Source organism: Carcharodon carcharias, chromosome 31 (genome assembly GCF_017639515.1).
Source record: "Carcharodon carcharias isolate sCarCar2 chromosome 31, sCarCar2.pri, whole genome shotgun sequence".
Taxonomy (NCBI): Eukaryota; Metazoa; Chordata; class Chondrichthyes; order Lamniformes; family Lamnidae; genus Carcharodon; species Carcharodon carcharias.
The window spans coordinates 31,823,429-31,842,237 of NC_054497.1; the positions used below are offsets into that span (position 1 = coordinate 31,823,429).

The following is an 18,809-nucleotide window of genomic DNA, read 5'->3' on the forward strand; positions in this document are numbered from 1 at the left end:
CGATTCTAATTGAATTGTGCCAAAAAATCCAGTGCAACTGGGGAAACTCCAGTTTCAATGCTGACTAAACTGGTCAGTATGGGGTACCTGTGCTGGGCTAACTAACAGGCAATGCCTCTTAGTATAATTTTTCAGTGTCCGTCTTAATTTAGTCAGATGTATAAGAAGCAGGAGGTGAGGTACTTGCTTCAAAGACTGTGGCGAGTAACTCACCTCCTGACTCCCCAAAGCCTGTCCACCATCTACAAGGCACCAGTCAGGAATGTGATGGAATACTCCCCACTTGCCTGGATGAGTGCAGCTCCCACAACACTCAAGAAGCTCGACACCATCCAGGACAGAGCAGCCGCTTGATTGCACCACATCCACCACCCTTCAACATTCACTCCCTCCACCACCAACGCACAGTGGCAGCAGTGTGCACCATCTACAAGATAAACTGCAGGAATTCATCAAGGCTCCTTCGACAGCACCTTCCAAACCTGTGACCTCTACCACCTAGAAGTACAAGGGCAGCAGAATTAAAAGTCTAATGATGACCATGAAACCATTATTGATTATTGTAAAAACCCATCAGGTTCACTAATGCCCTTTAGTTAAGGAAATTTGCTGTCCTTACCTAGTCTGGTCTACATGTGACTCCAGACCCACAGCAATGTAGTTGACTCTTAAACGCCCTCCGAAATGGCCTAGAAAGCCACTCAGTTGTAACAAACCGCTACAAAGTCACAAAAAAGGAACGAAACCGGACATTGACCTAGGCATCGGAAACGACAATGGCAATTGCAGCCCTATCGACCCTGCAAGGTCCTCCTCACTAACATCTGGAGACCTAACAGTCATCCTCACGGAATCATACCTGACAGATAATGTCCCAGACACCACCATCACCATCCCTGGGTATGTCCTGTCCCATCAGGAGAACAGGCCCAGCAGAGGTGGTGGCACAGTGGTATACAGGTGGGAGGGAGTTGCCCCTGGGAGTCCTCAAAATTGACTCCGGACTCCATGAAGTCTCATGGCATCAGGTCAAACATGGGCAAGGAAACCTCCTGCTGGTTACCACATACCATCCTCCTTCAGCTGATGAATCAGTGCCCCTCCATGTTGAACACCACTTGGAGGAAGCACTGAGGGTGGCAAAGGCGCAGAATGTACTCTGGGTGGGAGACTTCAAGTGTGGCTTGGTAGCACCACCACTGACCGAGCTGGCTGAGTCCTAAAGGACATAACTGCTAGACCGGGTCAGGGGCAGGTGGTGAGGGAACCAACAAAAGGGAAAAACATACTTGACTTCATCCTCACCAACCTGCCTGCTGCAGATATATCTGTCCATGACAGTATCGGTAGGAGTGACCACCACACAGTCCTTGTGGAGACAAAGTCCCACCTTCACACTGAGGATACCCTCCATCGTGTTGTGTGGCACTACCACCGTGCTAAATAGGATAGATTTCAAACAAATCTAGCAACTCAAGACTGGGCATCCATGAGTTGCTGTGGGCCATCAGCAGCAGCAGAATTGTACTCGAACACAATCTGTAAGCTCATGGCCCAGCATATCCCCCACTCTACCATTACCATCAAGCCAGGGGATCAACCCTGGTTCAATGAAGAGTGCAGGAGGGCATGCCAGGAGCAGCACCAGGCATACCTAAAGATGTGGTGTCAATCTGGTGAAGCTATAACACAGGACTACTTGTGTGCCAAACAGCGTAAGCAGCAAGTGATAGACAGAGCTAAGCAATCCCACTACGAACGGATCAGATCTAAGCTCTGCAGTCCTGCCACATCCAGTCGTGAATGGTGGTGGACAATTAAACAACTCACTGGAGGAGGAGTCTCCACAAATATCCCCATCCTCAATGATGGGGAAGCCCAGCACATCAATGCAAAAGATAAGGCTGAAGCATTTGCTACAATCTTCAGCCAGAAGTGCCGATACATCTCGGCCTCCTCCGGAGGTCCCCAGCATCGCAGATGCCAGTTTTCAGCCAATTCATTTCATTCCATGTGATATCAAGAAACGGCTGAAGGCACTGGATACTGCAAATGCTGTGGACCGTGACAATATTCTGGCAATAGTACTGAAGACTTGTGCTCCAGAACTTGCCACGCCCCTAGCCAAGCTGTTCCAGTACAGCTACAATGCTGGCATCTATCCAGTAATATGGAAAACTGCCCAGGTATGTCCTGTACACAAAAAGGACAAATCCAACCCGGCCAATTACCACACCATCAGTCAATTCTCCATCATGAGTAAAGTGGTGGAAGGGGTCATCAACAGTGCTAGCAAGCGGCACTTGCTTAACAATAACCTGCTCGCTGATGCCCGGTTTGGGTTCTGCCAAGGCCACTCAGCTCCTGACCTTATTACAGCCTTGGTTCAAACATGGACTAAAGAGCTGAACTCCCGAGCTGAGGTGAGAGTGACTGCCCTTGACATCAAGGCCGCATTTGACCGAGTGTAGCATCAAGGAGCCCTAGCAAAACTGGAGTCAATGGGAATCAGGGGGAAAACTCTCCACTGGCTGGAGTTATACCTAGCACAAAGGAAGATGGTTGTGGTTGTTGGAGGTCAATCATCTCAGCTCCAGGACATCACTGCAGGAGTTCCTCAGGGTAGTGTCCTAGGCCCAGCCATCTTCAGCTGCTTCATCAATGATCTTCCTTCCATCATAAGGCCACAAGTGGGGATGTTCGCTGATGATTGCACAAACTTCAGCACCATTCACGACTCCTCAGGTCCTGAAGCAGTCTATGTCCAAATGCAGCAAGGCCTGGACAATATCCAGGTGTGGGCTGACAAGTGGCAAGTAACATTCACACCACACAAGTGTCAGACAATGACCACCTTCAACAAGAGAGAATCCAACCATTGCCCCTTGATGTTCAATGGCATTGCCATCACTAAATCCCCTATTATCAACATCCTGGGGGGTTACCATTGACCAGAAACTGAACTGGACTAGCCATATAAATACTGTGGCTACCAGAGCAGGTCAGAGGCTGGGAATCCTGTGACAAGTAACTCACCTCCGGACTCCCCAAAGCCTGTCCACCATCTACAAGGCACAAGTCAGGAGTGTGATGGAATACTCCCCACTCGCCTGGATGAGTGCAGCTCCCACAGCACTCAAGAAGCTCAACACCATCCAGGACAAAGCAGCCCGCTTGATTGGCACCACATCCACATATATTCACTCCCTTCACCACCAAAGCACAGTAGCAGCAGTGTGTACCATCTACAAGATGCATTGTAGGAATTCACCATGGCTCCTTAAACAGCACCTTCCAAACCCACAACCGCTACCATCTAGAAGGACAAGGGCAGCAGACACACGGGAACACCACCACCTGGAAGTTCCCCTCCAAGTCCTCACCATCCTGACTTGGAAATATATCACCATTCCTTCACTGTCGCTGGGTCAAAATCCTGGAGCTCTCTCCCTCCCTCCCTGTCCCTACACCACATGGACTGCGGTGGTTCAAGAAGGCAGCTCACCACCACCTTCTCAAGGGCAACAGATGCTCACTTTGCCAAACTAACCCACATCGTGTGAACGAATACAAAAACAGTTCCCACTGAAAGTGATGGAATCTGAACATCGATTCCCTTCCTCCCATCTCCACGACCATGAAGAACAGGTACTTAACAGCCAAAGTATCAATATGATTTATTTTACTCAGGACACAATCTACTGTATAGCTCCAATCAAATTTCACAGCTGTACATCCTATAATATTAAACTAATGAATAAGTAACCAAAATATGTTTCTGAACTTTTTTAAAAAAAAGATATATATAGATAGAAAATTCCTCGGTTTGTTTAAATGATTTTAACTTTACAAACTTCTTCAAATGATCCTTCCCAAATAAAATTAAAACAGAACACTCATTCTTCCTACATCCTCACTTTTTCTGACCAATTGTTTTTTTCTGTATTCTTTCATTTTCTCCACAACTGAAGGTGTTGTTCCTTGCTGGGTGAAGGTGTTGTTTCTTGCTGGGTGAAGGTGTTGTTTCTTGCTGGGTGAAGGTGTTGTTTCTTGCTGGGTGAAGGTGTTGTTCCTTGCTGGGTGAAGGTGTTGTTTCTTGCTGGGTGAAGGTGTTGTTTCTTGCTGGGTGAAGGTGTTCCTTGCTGGGTGAAGGTGTTGTTCCTTGCTGGGTGAAGGTGTTGTTCCTTGCTGGGTGAAGGTGTTGTTTCTTGCTGGGTGAAGGTGTTGTTTCTTGCTGGGTGAAGGTGTTGTTTCTTGCTGGGTGAAGATGTTGTTTCTTGCTGGGTGAAGGTGTTGTTCCTTGCTGGGTGAAGGTGTTGTTTCTTGCTGGGTGAAGGTGTTGTTTCTTGCTGGGTGAAGGTGTTCCTTGCTGGGTGAAAGTGTTGTTCCTTGCTGGGTGAAGGTGTTGTTCCTTGCTGGGTGAAGGTGTTGTTTCTTGCTGGGTGAAGGTGTTGTTCCTTGCTGGGTGAAGGTGTTGTTTCTTGCTGGGTGAAGGTGTTCCTTGCTGGGTGAAAGTGTTGTTTCTTGCTCGGTGAAGGTGTTGTTCCTTGCTGGGTGAAGGTGTTGTTTCTTGCTGGGTGAAGGTGTTCCTTGCTGGGTGAAAGTGTTGTTCCTTGCTGGGTGAAGGTGTTGTTTCTTGCTGGGTGAAGGTGTTGTTCCTTGCTGGGTGAAGGTGTTGTTCCTTGCTGGGTGAAGGTGTTGTTCCTTGCTGGGTGAAGGTGTTGTTTCTTGCTGGGTGAAGGTGTTCCTTGCTGGGTGAAGGTGTTGTTCCTTGCTGGGTGAAGGTGTTGTTCCTTGCTGGGTGAAGGTGTTGTTCCTTGCTGGGTGAAGGTGTTGTTTCTTGCTGGGTGAAGGTGTTGTTCCTTGCTGGGTGAAGGTGTTGTTCCTTGCTGGGTGAAGGTGTTGTTCCTTGCTGGGTGAAGGTGTTGTTTCTTGCTGGGTGAAGGTGTTCCTTGCTGGGTGAAGGTGTTGTTCCTTGCTGGGTGAAGGTGTTCCTTGCTGGGTGAAGGTGTTGTTTCTTGCTGGGTGAAGGTGTTGTTCCTTGCTGGGTGAAGGTGTTGTTTCTTGCTGGGTGAAGGTGTTGTTTCTTGCTGGGTGAAGGTGTTGTTCCTTGCTGGGTGAAGGTGTTGTTTCTTGCTGGGTGAAGGTGTTGTTTCTTGCTGGGTGAAGGTGTTGTTTCTTGCTGGGTGAAGGTGTTGTTCCTTGCTGGGTGAAGGTGTTGTTTCTTGCTGGGTGAAGATGTTCCTTGCTGGGTGAAGGTGTTGTTCCTTGCTGGGTGAAGGTGTTCCTTGCTGGGTGAAAGTGTTGTTCCTTGCTGGGTGAAGGTGTTGTTCCTTGCTGGGTGAAGGTGTTGTTTCTTGCTGGGTGAAGGTGTTGTTCCTTGCTGGGTGAAGGTGTTGTTTCTTGCTGGGTGAAGGTGTTCCTTGCTGGGTGAAAGTGTTGTTTCTTGCTGGGTGAAGGTGTTGTTCCTTGCTGGGTGAAGGTGTTGTTTCTTGCTGGGTGAAGGTGTTCCTTGCTGGGTGAAAGTGTTGTTCCTTGCTGGGTGAAGGTGTTGTTTCTTGCTGGGTGAAGGTGTTCCTTGCTGGGTGAAAGTGTTGTTTCTTGCTGGGTGAAGGTGTTGTTCCTTGCTGGGTGAAGGTGTTGTTTCTTGCTGGGTGAAGGTGTTCCTTGCTGGGTGAAAGTGTTGTTCCTTGCTGGGTGAAGGTGTTGTTTCTTGCTGGGTGAAGGTGTTGTTCCTTGCTGGGTGAAGGTGTTGTTCCTTGCTGGGTGAAGGTGTTGTTCCTTGCTGGGTGAAGGTGTTGTTTCTTGCTGGGTGAAGGTGTTCCTTGCTGGGTGAAGGTGTTGTTCCTTGCTGGGTGAAGGTGTTGTTCCTTGCTGGGTGAAGGTGTTGTTCCTTGCTGGGTGAAGGTGTTGTTTCTTGCTGGGTGAAGGTGTTGTTCCTTGCTGGGTGAAGGTGTTGTTCCTTGCTGGGTGAAGGTGTTGTTCCTTGCTGGGTGAAGGTGTTGTTTCTTGCTGGGTGAAGGTGTTCCTTGCTGGGTGAAGGTGTTGTTCCTTGCTGGGTGAAGGTGTTCCTTGCTGGGTGAAGGTGTTGTTTCTTGCTGGGTGAAGGTGTTGTTCCTTGCTGGGTGAAGGTGTTGTTTCTTGCTGGGTGAAGGTGTTGTTTCTTGCTGGGTGAAGGTGTTGTTCCTTGCTGGGTGAAGGTGTTGTTTCTTGCTGGGTGAAGGTGTTGTTTCTTGCTGGGTGAAGGTGTTGTTTCTTGCTGGGTGAAGGTGTTGTTTCTTGCTGGGTGAAGGTGTTGTTCCTTGCTGGGTGAAGGTGTTGTTTCTTGCTGGGTGAAGATGTTCCTTGCTGGGTGAAGGTGTTGTTCCTTGCTGGGTGAAGGTGTTCCTTGCTGGGTGAAAGTGTTGTTCCTTGCTGGGTGAAGGTGTTGTTCCTTGCTGGGTGAAGGTGTTGTTTCTTGCTGGGTGAAGGTGTTGTTCCTTGCTGGGTGAAGGTGTTGTTTCTTGCTGGGTGAAGGTGTTCCTTGCTGGGTGAAAGTGTTGTTTCTTGCTGGGTGAAGGTGTTGTTCCTTGCTGGGTGAAGGTGTTGTTTCTTGCTGGGTGAAGGTGTTCCTTGCTGGGTGAAAGTGTTGTTCCTTGCTGGGTGAAGGTGTTGTTTCTTGCTGGGTGAAGGTGTTGTTCCTTGCTGGGTGAAGGTGTTGTTCCTTGCTGGGTGAAGGTGTTGTTCCTTGCTGGGTGAAGGTGTTGTTTCTTGCTGGGTGAAGGTGTTCCTTGCTGGGTGAAGGTGTTGTTCCTTGCTGGGTGAAGGTGTTGTTCCTTGCTGGGTGAAGGTGTTGTTCCTTGCTGGGTGAAGGTGTTGTTTCTTGCTGGGTGAAGGTGTTGTTTCTTGCTGGGTGAAGGTGTTGTTCCTTGCTGGGTGAAGGTGTTGTTCCTTGCTGGGTGAAGGTGTTGTTCCTTGCTGGGTGAAGGTGTTGTTTCTTGCTGGGTGAAGGTGTTCCTTGCTGGGTGAAGGTGTTGTTCCTTGATGGGTGAAGGTGTTCCTTGCTGGGTGAAGGTGTTGTTTCTTGCTGGGTGAAGGTGTTGTTCCTTGCTGGGTGAAGGTGTTGTTTCTTGCTGGGTGAAGGTGTTGTTTCTTGCTGGGTGAAGGTGTTGTTCCTTGCTGGGTGAAGGTGTTGTTTCTTGCTGGGTGAAGGTGTTGTTTCTTGCTGGGTGAAGGTGTTGTTCCTTGCTGGGTGAAGGTGTTGTTTCTTGCTGGGTGAAGGTGTTCCTTGCTGGGTGAAAGTGTTGTTTCTTGCTGGGTGAAGGTGTTCCTTGCTGGGTGAAGGTGTTGTTCCTTGCTGGGTGAAGGTGTTGTTTCTTGCTGGGTGAAGGTGTTGTTCCTTGCTGGGTGAAGGTGTTGTTCCTTGCTGGGTGAAGGTGTTGTTTCTTGCTGGGTGAAGGTGTTGTTCCTTGCTGGGTGAAGGTGTTGTTCCTTGCTGGGTGAAGGTGTTGTTCCTTGCTGGGTGAAGGTGTTGTTTCTTGCTGGGTGAAGGTGTTGTTCCTTGCTGGGTGAAGGTGTTGTTCCTTGCTGGGTGAAGGTGTTGTTCCTTGCTGGGTGAAGGTGTTGTTTCTTGCTGGGTGAAGGTGTTTTTTCTTGCTGGGTGAAGGTGTTGTTTCTTGCTGGGTGAAGGTGTTGTTCCTTGCTGGGTGAAGGTGTTGTTTCTTGCTGGGTGAAGGTGTTGTTCCTTGCTGGGTGAAGGTGTTTTTTCTTGCTGGGTGAAGGTGTTGTTTCTTGCTGGGTGAAGGTGTTGTTCCTTGCTGGGTGAAGGTGTTGTTTCTTGCTGGGTGAAGGTGTTGTTCCTTGCTGGGTGAAGGTGTTGTTTCTTGCTGGGTGAAGGTGTTCCTTGCTGGGTGAAGGTGTTGTTCCTTGCTGGGTGAAGGTGTTCCTTGCTGGGTGAAGGTGTTGTTTCTTGCTGGGTGAAGCGAGCGGGGTAGATTTTCAGTTTACCACCCAGGATTGAAGCTGGCATTGGTGATGTGTTGCCTGCTGTAGAATCCGCCCAAGGTGGTGAGTCAAAAATCTACCCCATGCCCCCATGGTTGGGCACCAGATACTGTCAGGCAGTCCCTGAACCAAACAGCTTGTTGCATGCGGGAGGTTAAAAGTAGCAGATTCTCAAAAGCTATTTGACTGTCAGGAAATGTTCAAGCCAAGTCTCGTTCTCCAATTGACATTGATAGCAGGTACCTTCCAGTAAGAATGACTGGATAGCAATTAGGAATGGGAATGGTTGCCTGATCTTCCTCTCCCCCACCCAAGTCCAGGAATGCTGGGACTAGTCCTTGTGCTGCCAGAGCTCCACCCGGTAAAAGTTGACTTGAACTGGAGACTTTGCTTGGCCTGAATGAGCCAGTTCATATAGAACCCTGCACCTACCATTGGAGCCATCACAGGGTCTTCAGCGTTTCCTTAGTCAGTAAAGCAACCCCTGTTCAGCATCATTCTAACCTCTGCCAAGATAACGTTAAGACCTTGATAAATGCAGCAACCTTGGTGAAAAGCTTTCATTCTGTTCTGTTTTCAGTCACATAGTTTGCTCTTCAATGCAGGACTGGTGGATGTTGATGTTGAGCATTCTTTACAGGGCTTCCTGTCTGACCTCCGCATACACCATTTCACACGCTGCATTTTGTTTTGGACTAGTTACTGGAGATAAATTCACAGCGGAATAATGGATCTCTTTCTCTGGACGATTCTGGATAAAGAAGCAGATGAGCATCAGTTATTTAACAGGGATGAAATCGGAAGTTAGGGTAAGTGTGCGCAGACGTCAGAGTTTCTCCTCTTGTGTTTGCTGTCTTGTGGTTTTCCACTTTTTAAAGTGGAGGGGTGAAGGAAAGAGGAAAATCTTGGACACAGAAAGTGACGGGATTGGGGGCAGGGGGCTTAAATTCAGCAAGACAAGCTTTTCCCAAAAGTAAAGCAATCCTCCCCCACCCCCCAAAGTCCTGACCCACTTTCTCCCCATAAATATCAGGGCTGTTATTTCTGCTTTTAAACATGAAATTGTTCTCTTTAACTTTGTATTTTAGTAGCATATTTTTAGGAAAACGTCGTTTTATTGTTGTAAAGTCATTGCGTAAGAGTTCAAGATTTCAAAAAGTGGGGGTACCTCTGAGAGTTCGGGTGGAATCATCTCAGATTCCCACAAAGTGCAGTTTGCGGACAGGATAAAAGTGGTTTTACCCACCGGCCGCTATGGTGGGTTTTCGTGCCTTATCGTCCCATTCCCACCTCATTAATTATGCAGCCACAGGAAACACAGCGCCTCGCTGGCAGCAGCCTCTGATTGGCCCACCACACCGTTACCTCATCGCTTCCTCACCCTGGGCGCAATGTTTAAACTGCAGCCGCCCCCACACCTCTCAGTGCTTCCAGCCCAGGAGGGCACCAGTGAGGACATGGCCCCAAAAGCTGAGAAGTGTTCAGCCCCCTGATTCAGTGACGCATCCCTGGGATGCCTTCCGGACACTGTGGAGGCCCACGGCGATGCTCTGTACCCCAGCTCTGGCCACAGGAGGCCCATCAGTCTCAGCACTCCAGCTTGGGAGGTGGTGGCAGTGGTGGTCAGTGACAATGCTGCACACAAGAGGTCAGCCACCCAGTGCAGAAAACGGAGGAATGATCTCAGGGTAAGGCAACCATCTCATCAATCTCAACTCACACACTCACAATCTCATCACACATTCCCTGGTATCTCACTCACTGCCAGCTCACTCTCTCACACACACACCCTCACATCTCCATCTGGCCTCATCTCCTCCGGAGGCTGCCTCCTCAGCCCTCACCATCCTGAGGCTATTTCCACAGATTAGCCCCCACACGCACCCTGGGATACCCCCCTTCCCCTGTACAGCCCTCGCCCTGCAGCCTCTTCCATTACCTGACGCCCCTTCACCCTCTTCCCCAAGCAAGCCCCAGTCCTGCAGCTGTTGAAAAGCCACCCTCGCCTTACAGCTGCTCTGGTAGGCAGAGACCTGCCCCTGGGCTCCCCTAAAGGTGATGTGGTGCTGCCTGTGAAGCCTGGTGCTGATGACCACGAGTGCTGCCTGAAGCAAGGTAGGCAAACAGACCTCAGTCCTGAATGAAGTGCAGCTCACCAGGTGCATGTCACTGATGTACAGTTGTGAAACACGTTGGTGTGATGTGTCCGGATGATTCAGTGTGCGGGAGATGATTCCAGCGACTGACAGTGGAGCAGACGATCGCAAACTTTCACAACAGTGTGAAGCTGATTTTTGGGCTTCTCAGCATATTGTACCCTCACGCTGCTCATCATGAGGTCCGACACCAATGGGGCTGGAAAATTCTGGCCTTAGTTCTTTATCTAGGTTTACTAATGTTCAAAAATGTTAAATCCCCACCCAGTTACTCTTTCCTAACATCAAAGTCATGGTTAGAGTGAGAAATTTCAATCAAATAAAGCCAGCAGAACTTGTTTTATTAAACAGTTTACTCCGAAGTTTATGATTATTACACTATGACTTTAAGATGATAAACTACAGGCTTTTTTAAGTATGCTACTAAAATACAAAATTAAAAAAAACTATTTTATGGTACAAAAGTAGTGATAGCTATGGTTTCCCATGGTATTAACTCAGATTTCTGCCCATGTTGGCTGACTGACATGTCAATGTTATCGATGCCAGAATGTACCAGTCGCAGTCACACACTCCTAACCTGCTGCTAACCTGTGCATTGCTGTTCCACAGTGATTGTTAAAAACATGACAATGAAGCAAATATTAAGACAGTCATTATTTGGTCACACATTCATTTGTGGGGTCTTGCTGTGTGCAAATTGGTGGCTTTAACAACAATTGGCTGCAATTCCAAAGTAAAGTATTAGATGTGAAAGGAGGTCTCGTGGTTCAGTGGGTAGTGTCCCTGCCTCTGAGCCTGAAGCTCTGGGTTGATGGCCAAGGAAGGCAAGTTCATAATACAGCCAAACAGGCTCCTTCCAACACATGCCAATGATAGGCGGTAAGAGTGGGAGAGATTCCTGGTCAGCCATGTGATGGAAAGAACAATGGCACCTCTACCATCACTATCCACAGCTCCAGACTGCAACGTGTGTGTAAAAGTGCAGGTTACCACAGCTCCCTAAGTGAACTATAACACACCACCACCAAATGTCCAGGAGCTATATAAATGCAAACTATTGTAGTTACAAGTCATTTCATCCTTACCTCTCTGGGGGCTGCACTCCTATTTGTTGACACCTGGTTCCCTGTCAATGTGAGAACCCGACCTGGTGGATTGAAATAAAGAGGATTCATAAGAGGGTGAAATGGGATTAACAGAAAATAACAAACCCACTAGACCTCACGATAAAAACAAAACACTGCAGATACAGGAAATCTGAAATCAAAACAGAAAATGCTGGAAATATTCAGCAGGTTAGTCGGCGCCTGTGGGGAGAGAAACAGAGTTAACGTTTCAGATTGCTGACCTTTTATCAGAACCGTGAGATGTTTGAGGTGAACAACTTTGAAACAAGAACAGAGACAGGTAAAAGGATAAGGGTGAGGGGGGGCGGGGAGAAACAAAATGGAGATGTGTGATAGGGTCAAATCAGGAGGAGAGAGGTGAGGGTGGTGATACTGAGACAGTGTAGGAGTGAGGAATTGATCTGGATGAGGTATGGATGTTGCTGCAGAATAGCAGCCAGACTCCACCTGTCATGGAAGATTCTTCATGCATCGCGGGAATTTTAATCAAAGAAATGGCTGGATTTAAGTCTAAAAATCCGACCCCTGACCCAGAGCAGTGCCCTCTGACCCATCCACCTCTGGCTTTAACTGAGGCTGGATGGGGTGAGCTGGCCAGGAAGAGGGTTGGCATTTGAAATAGGATAATGAAGCTGCAGCTTTCACTGTCGTTCAGCTTTTCAACTTCAACTCTGATTGGCCAGTTTTCCCTGGCTAGCTGCGGGTGGGGACTGGGTGGATCCCGCAGGTCAGTGCCTCTACTCCGAGCTCCGGCCACAGCATCCTTGTCTGAGCAATCCCTATCATCACGCACCAGCCTCTCTGCCACCCCCACCAATCCCCCAACCTTCCCCATGAGGTCTTTGAAATCCCCCCCGCCCCCCTCCACTCTAATCTTACCCCTCTCAGACCAGCCATTGAAGCCTTGGATTCCACCCGTCTCCACACCCCAACTACCCCCACCTCCCTCCTCTCTGGAATGCTGAGATTTGCAGCCTCTCGATCAGCCATCCCTCCTAATCGATCCCCCCGCTCCCCATGGCTGAATGATTTCCCCCTCTCCCACTCTGAGATTTCCCCACTGCTCAACCCCAGCCAGACAGGAACTGACCTGTGACATCACCGTCACGCTGCTGAATCCTCCACACCAGACAGCAGAATCCTGACTCCGGATTTCCGAAGCTTTTCAGCACCCCCCCTGCTCCCAGCGGGTCTGGAAAGTAAGAACTCAGCCCTCTGGAAGTTAGATACAGTACTGCAGAGTGGGCGATATCATGATGACTGATTCTTATTCAAGTATTTAATAACTTTGAATTTTGTACCCAGAAATATCAAGGGACACAAATATATTATCGAGGATCATGCAGGATATTGGAAGTCTTGTGGTGCAGTGGGTAGTGACGCTACCTCTGAGGCAAAAGCTCTGGGTTCGAATCCCACCCCACCCCAGGACTTGATGGCCAAGGAAGGTGTGTTTATAATGCGGCGAAACAGGTTGAGAATCAGCCTGAAAATCCTTATAACACACGCCAATGGCAGGTGGTTAAAAAAGGGAGAGATTGCTGGTCAGTCGTGCTTGATGCGGAGTGACACGCTTCACGCTTCACGCTATAGCATCTGGGCCTCAAGGCTACGACCTGATCCAGAAGAAACAAGCTGGGAAAAAGACAAAGCACCCGATCTGTCTGCTACATGCGTCTCAAGACACAGGAAGGCTTCTAATTTTAAGAACAGGGAGAAACAGGGGGCAGGATTTTACCGTCGGTGAGTGGGGGTGGGGCTTGCTCGCCGCAGTGTAAAATGACGCGGGTGATGTCAGGTGGAACTCCCGATGTCACCGCGTCCCATTTACACTTTCAGGAAGGCGGGGGCGCAGAAAAATCAGCTGTGGGCCCGCCGACCTGTCAATGGCCAATTGAAGTAACTAAAGGACCTGCCCATCCGTCCTTAAGCTCGGCGGGCAAACCAGGAGCCCCAGTGCCAAATAGAAACAACACGAAACCTCATCCACTGGCGGGCTGAGGGTTCATGTAGGTTTGTAAAAATTTTAACAAAGTTTTTTTGGAAATTATGAACATGTCCCAACTCAGGCGACATTGTCACATGAGGGGACATGTAAGGGAAATTTTTTTTCTATTTTTAATATTTTTGAATGTCGAGGCGATCTCCCTGAGGCTGCACTTTGTCTCTATCAGGCTCGTGCACGAAAGAGCGCACTCTCGGTTTTAGGCACCGCCCCCCCCGCCCACACAGCTCAGCACTTCCCTGCGGACATCACACTGGGTGGGCCTTAATTGGCCCACCCACGTGAAATGGCGGCGCGCCCCCAATCGGGGTGCCAATCAGAAGCTGCACGCGCCCGGGCATCAACTCCCCGCCCCCCACTCCCCCACCCCCCTCCCCCACCCCTCTCCCCCACCAATGGGGGGGAAATTCTGCCCAGGGTGTCAAAATAAACATGTCTATCCACAGAGAACATTAATGTTTATGAACTGATACCTTCAAAACATCGTCGTGGCATTAATAAGCGGAGGTAATAAATCTGTTATAATGCAGTAAAATAGTCAATTATTGTTTTAAAAATTATGTTTCCATGCATTTCAGAGGATGAAGACTATTTCCGCTTTCTTTAATCAAAGTGTACAGCATTCCTTAATAAACAATGACACACACAAAGGTTCTGCTGGGTTTAGCGCAATTGGCCGAAATCAGAAAAATCTACTCAAAAGCTTGCAGAATTTTACATGGAAATTATATTCAGCACAACTCAAGTTTCCATTACCTTTTCAACTAGTTTAAAAAGTACTGCAGTAGAACACACCCACCACCTCTTCACAAAACCCATGTCACCCAAGGACAAATTGATCTCCATTTTTCTCACTACCGTTTAGACAACGGCAGCAGACACATGGGGAACACCATCACCTGGAAGTTCCCCTCCAAACCATTCACCATCCTGACTTGGAAATATATCACTGTTCCTTCACTGTCACTGGGTCAAAATCCTGGAACTCCCTCCCTAACAGCACTGTGGGTGTACCTACACCACATGGACTGCAGCGCTTCAAGAAGGCAGCTCACCACCACCTTCTCAAGGGTAATTAGGGATGGGCAATAAATGCTGGTCCAGCCAGCGACTCCCACATCCTGAGAATGAATAAAAGAAAATGGAAGACTAAACTAATTGGGTTCATTTGTAGGTGTCTCTAAAAATTAAGCTGATTTTTTTGGGCACAAAAATATTATGAGACATGTTTGAATATATATATTTTTAATATACCAACAACTGGTTGCTCAATTTAAACTAGAAAATGATTCTGCATATTTTTTAATAGTCATTTAAATTGTACAGCTCACAGGTGGTGGATTGACGTTATTTTAAAAATGTTTCTCTTTTGTGATAAACCCCTTTTCAGTTCTACTGATCAGCTGGCACCGAGTTACCACCCTTAAATATATTAAGGAACATTCTTTAAAAGCTAACCGTCTTATAAAAAGTTACATTTTAAAACGTGGCCTGATTGTGCTTGTTCACAACAGATTTTACATTAATCAAATATGTTTGAGCAAAAAATGTGTTTTGAGGAAAAGAAGCACTTTGCAGAATGGGTAATATTGGGGCTGAGATTTGTACCGGGTGTGCTCTCAGTGAGGAAACTCTATCCCAGGCAGGTTCAGAACCTGGACTCTTGTGCTACCCAGAGCTCAGAATCCTGACCCATTCACCAGGAAACACGGAGCAAATAAACAGCTTCATTCAATTTGGAAAATGTTATTATGTTATAAGCAAACAGCTGAAGCCCAATTAATACCAAAAATCCGGAAGATTAGGCGAAAAAAAATGTAAAACAGAAACAGCAAATAACAGAAACTCAGTACCTGAGAGAGAGGAGGGTGAGACTCTGATGGGAACAGAACCTGTTGGGACAGGTTAAAGGCTCCGATGGGACAGGATAAAGACTCTGATGGGACAGGGCAAAGCATCTGCTGGGACAGGTTGAAGGCTCTAATGGGACAGGGTAAAGGCTCTGCTGGGATACGGTAAAGTCTCTATTGGGACAGGGTAAAGGCTCTGATGGGACAGGATAAAGGCTCTGATGGGACAGGATGAAGGCTCTGATGGGACACGATAAAGGCTCTGCTGGGATACAGTAAAGTCTCTATTGGGACAGGGTAAAGGCTCTGATGGGACAGGATGAAGGCTCTGATGGGACAGGACCTGATGGGACAGGGTAAAGGCTCCGATGGGAGAGGTTAAAAGCTCTGATGGGACAGGGTAAAGGCTCCGATGGGACAGGTTAAAAGCTCTGATGGGACAAGATAAAGGCTCTGATGGGACAGGACCTGATAGGACAGGGTAAAGGCTCTGATGGGACATGATAAAGGCTCTATTGGGACAATGCAAAGGCTCTGTTGGGACAGGACCTTTTGGGACAGGGTGAAGGCTCCGATGGGAGAGGTTAAAGACTCTGATGGGACCGGGTAAAGGCTCTGATGGGACAGGATAAAGGCTCTGATGGGACCGGGTAAAGGCTCTGATGGGACAGGATAAAGGCTCTGATGGGACAGGGTAAAGGCTCTGATATGACAGGGTAAAGGCTCTGATGGGACAGGGTAAAGGCTCTGATGGGAGAGGGTAAAGGCTCTGATGGGACAGGGTAAAGGCTCTGATATGACAGGGTAAAGGCTCTGATGGGACAGGGTAAAGGCTCTGATGGGACCAGGTAAAGGTTCTGATGGGACCAGGTAAAGGCTCTGATGGGACCAGGCAAAGGCTCTGATGGGACCAGGCAAAGGCTCTGATGGGACACGATAAAGGCTCTGATGGGACAGGATAAAGGCTCTGATGGGACAGGGTAAAGGCTCTGATGGGACAGGATAAAGGCTCTGATGGGACACGATAAAGGCTCTGATGGGACAGGATAAAGGCTCTGATGGGACACGATAAAGGCTCTGATGGGACAGGGTAAAGGCTCTGATGGGACAGGGTAAAGGCTCTGATGGGACAGGATAAAGGCTCTGATGGGACAGGGTAAAGGCTCTGATGGGACAGGATAAAGGCTCTGATGGGACAGGATAAAGGCTCTGATGGGACAGGGTAAAGGCTCTGATGGGACAGGGTAAAGGCTCTGATGGGACACGATAAAGGCTCTGATGGGACAGGATAAAGGCTCTGATGGGACACGATAAAGGCTCTGATGGGACAGAGTAAAGGCTCTGATGGGACAGGGTAAAGGCTCTGATGGGACAGGGTAAAGGCTCTGATGGGACAGGGTAAAGGCTCTAATGGGACAGGGTAAAGGATCTGATGGGACAGGACCTGATGGGATAGGGTAAAAGATCCGATGGGACACGTTAAAGGCTCTGATGGGACAGGGTAAAGGCTCCGATGGGACTGGATGAAGGCTCGGATCAGACAGGTTAAAGTCTCTGATGGGACAGGTTAAATGCTATATTGGGACACGATAAAGGCTCTATTGGGAAAAGGCAAAGGCTCTGCTGGGACAGGGTAAAGGCTCTGATGGGACAGGGCAAAGGCTCTGATGGGACAGGTTAAAGGCTCTGTTGGGACACGATAAAGACTCTGATGGGACAGGGTAAAGACTCTGATGGGAGAGGGCAAAGGCTCTGATGGGACAGGGTAAAGGCTCTGTTGGGACAGGGTAAAGGCTCTGATGGGACAGGGCAAAGGCTCTGATGGGACTGAATGAAGGCTCGGATCAGACAGGGTAAAGGCCCTGATGGGACAGGACCGGTTGGGACAGGGTAAAGGCTCCGATGGGACCAGGTAAAAGCTCTGATGGGACAGGGTAAAGGTTCCGATGGGACCAGGTAAAGACTCTGATGAGACACGATAAAGGCTCTGATGGGACAGGGTAAAGGCTCCGATGGGTCAAGATAAAGGCTCTGATGGGACGGGGCGAAGGATCTGATAGGACAGGGTAAAGGCTCTGATGGGGCAGGGTAAAGGCTCTGATGGGACAGGGTAAAGGCTCTGATGGGACAGGGTAAAGGTTCTGATGGGACAGGATAAAGTCTCTGATGGGACAGGGCAAAGGCTCTGATGGGACAGGGTAAAGGCTCTGATGGGACAGGGCAAATGATCTGATGGGACAGGATGAAGGCTCTGATGGGACAGGATGAAGGCTCTGATGGGACAGGGCAAAGCCTCTGATGGGACAGGGTAAAGGCTCTGATGGGACAGGGTAAAGCCTCTGATGGGACAGGGTAAATGCTCTGATGGGACAGGATAAAGTCTCTGATGGGACAAGGCAAAGGATCTAATGGGACAGGGTAAAGGTTCTGATGGGACAGGACCTGTTGTGACAGGGTAAAGTCTCCGATGGGACGCGATAAAGTTTCTAGTGGGAGAGGATAAAGGCTCTGATGGGACGGGTTAAAGGCTCTGATGGGACAGGGCAAATGATCTGATGGGACAGGATAAAGGCTCTGATGGGATAGGGTAAAGGCTCTGATGGGACAGGGTAAAGGCTCTGATGGGACAGGGTAAAGGCTCTGATGGGACAGGGCAAAGACTCTGATGGGACAGGGTAAAGGCTCTGATGGGACAGGGTAAAGCCTCTGATGGGACAGGACAAAGGCTCTGATGGGACAGGGTAAAGGCTCCGATGGGACCAGGTAAAGACTCTGATGAGACACGATAAAGGCTCTGATGGGACAGGGTAAAGGCTCCGATGGGTCAAGATAAAGGCTCTGATGGGACGGGGCGAAGGATCTGATAGGACAGGGTAAAGGCTCTGATGGGGCAGGGTAAAGGCTCTGATGGGACAGGGTAAAGGCTCTGATGGGACAGGGTAAAGGCTCTGATGGGACAGGATAAAGTCTCTGATGGGACAGGATAAAGTCTCTGATGGGACAGGGCAAAGGCTCTGATGGGACAGGGTAAAGGCTCTGATGGGACAGGGCAAATGATCTGATGGGACAGGATGAAGGTTCTGATGGGACAGGATAAAGTCTCTGATGGGACAGGGCAAAGGCTCTGATGGGACAGGGTAAAGGCTCTGATGGGACAGGGCAAAGGCTCTGATGGGACAGGGCGATGGTTCTGATGGGACAGGGCGATGGCTCTGATGGGACAGGACAAAGGCTCTGATGGGACAGGGTAAAGTCTCTGATGGGACAGGGCAAAGGCTCTGATGGGACAGGGTAAAGTCTCTGATGGGACAGGGCAAAGGCTCTGATGGGACAGGACAAAGGCTCTGATGGGACAGGGTAAAGTCTCTGATGGGACAAGGTAAAGGATCTAATGGGACAGGGTAAAGGTTCTGATGGGACAGGACCTGTTGGGACAGGGTAAAGTCTCCGATGGGACGCGATAAAGTTTCTAGTGGGAGAGGATAAAGGCTCTGATGGGACAGGTTAAAGGCTCTGATGGGACAGGGCGAAGGCTCAGTTGGGACAGGGCAAAGAGTCTGATGGGCCCAGGTAAAGGCTCTGATGGGACAGGGTAAAGGCTCTGATGGGACAGGGTAAAGGCTCTGATGGGACAGGACCTGATGGGACAGGGTAAAGGCTCTGATGGGACAGGATAAAGACTCTG

At 49.0% G+C, this 18,809-nt stretch overlaps 1 protein-coding gene across 1 annotated transcript in view; it reads right to left on the reverse strand.

Moving 5' to 3' along the window:
• Positions 1–7,827: 7,827 nt before the first annotated feature.
• Positions 7,828–18,809, reverse strand: part of LOC121271764 — a 44,458-nt gene continuing 33,476 nt past the window's right edge. Inside the window, exons 4-5 of the mRNA XM_041178015.1 lie at positions 11,228–11,289; positions 7,828–8,734 (exon numbers count right to left, since the gene is read on the reverse strand). Coding sequence (XP_041033949.1) covers positions 11,272–11,289 — 18 coding nt within the window. The 3' untranslated portion in view covers positions 7,828–8,734; positions 11,228–11,271. The remainder of the gene's footprint in view (positions 8,735–11,227; positions 11,290–18,809) is intronic.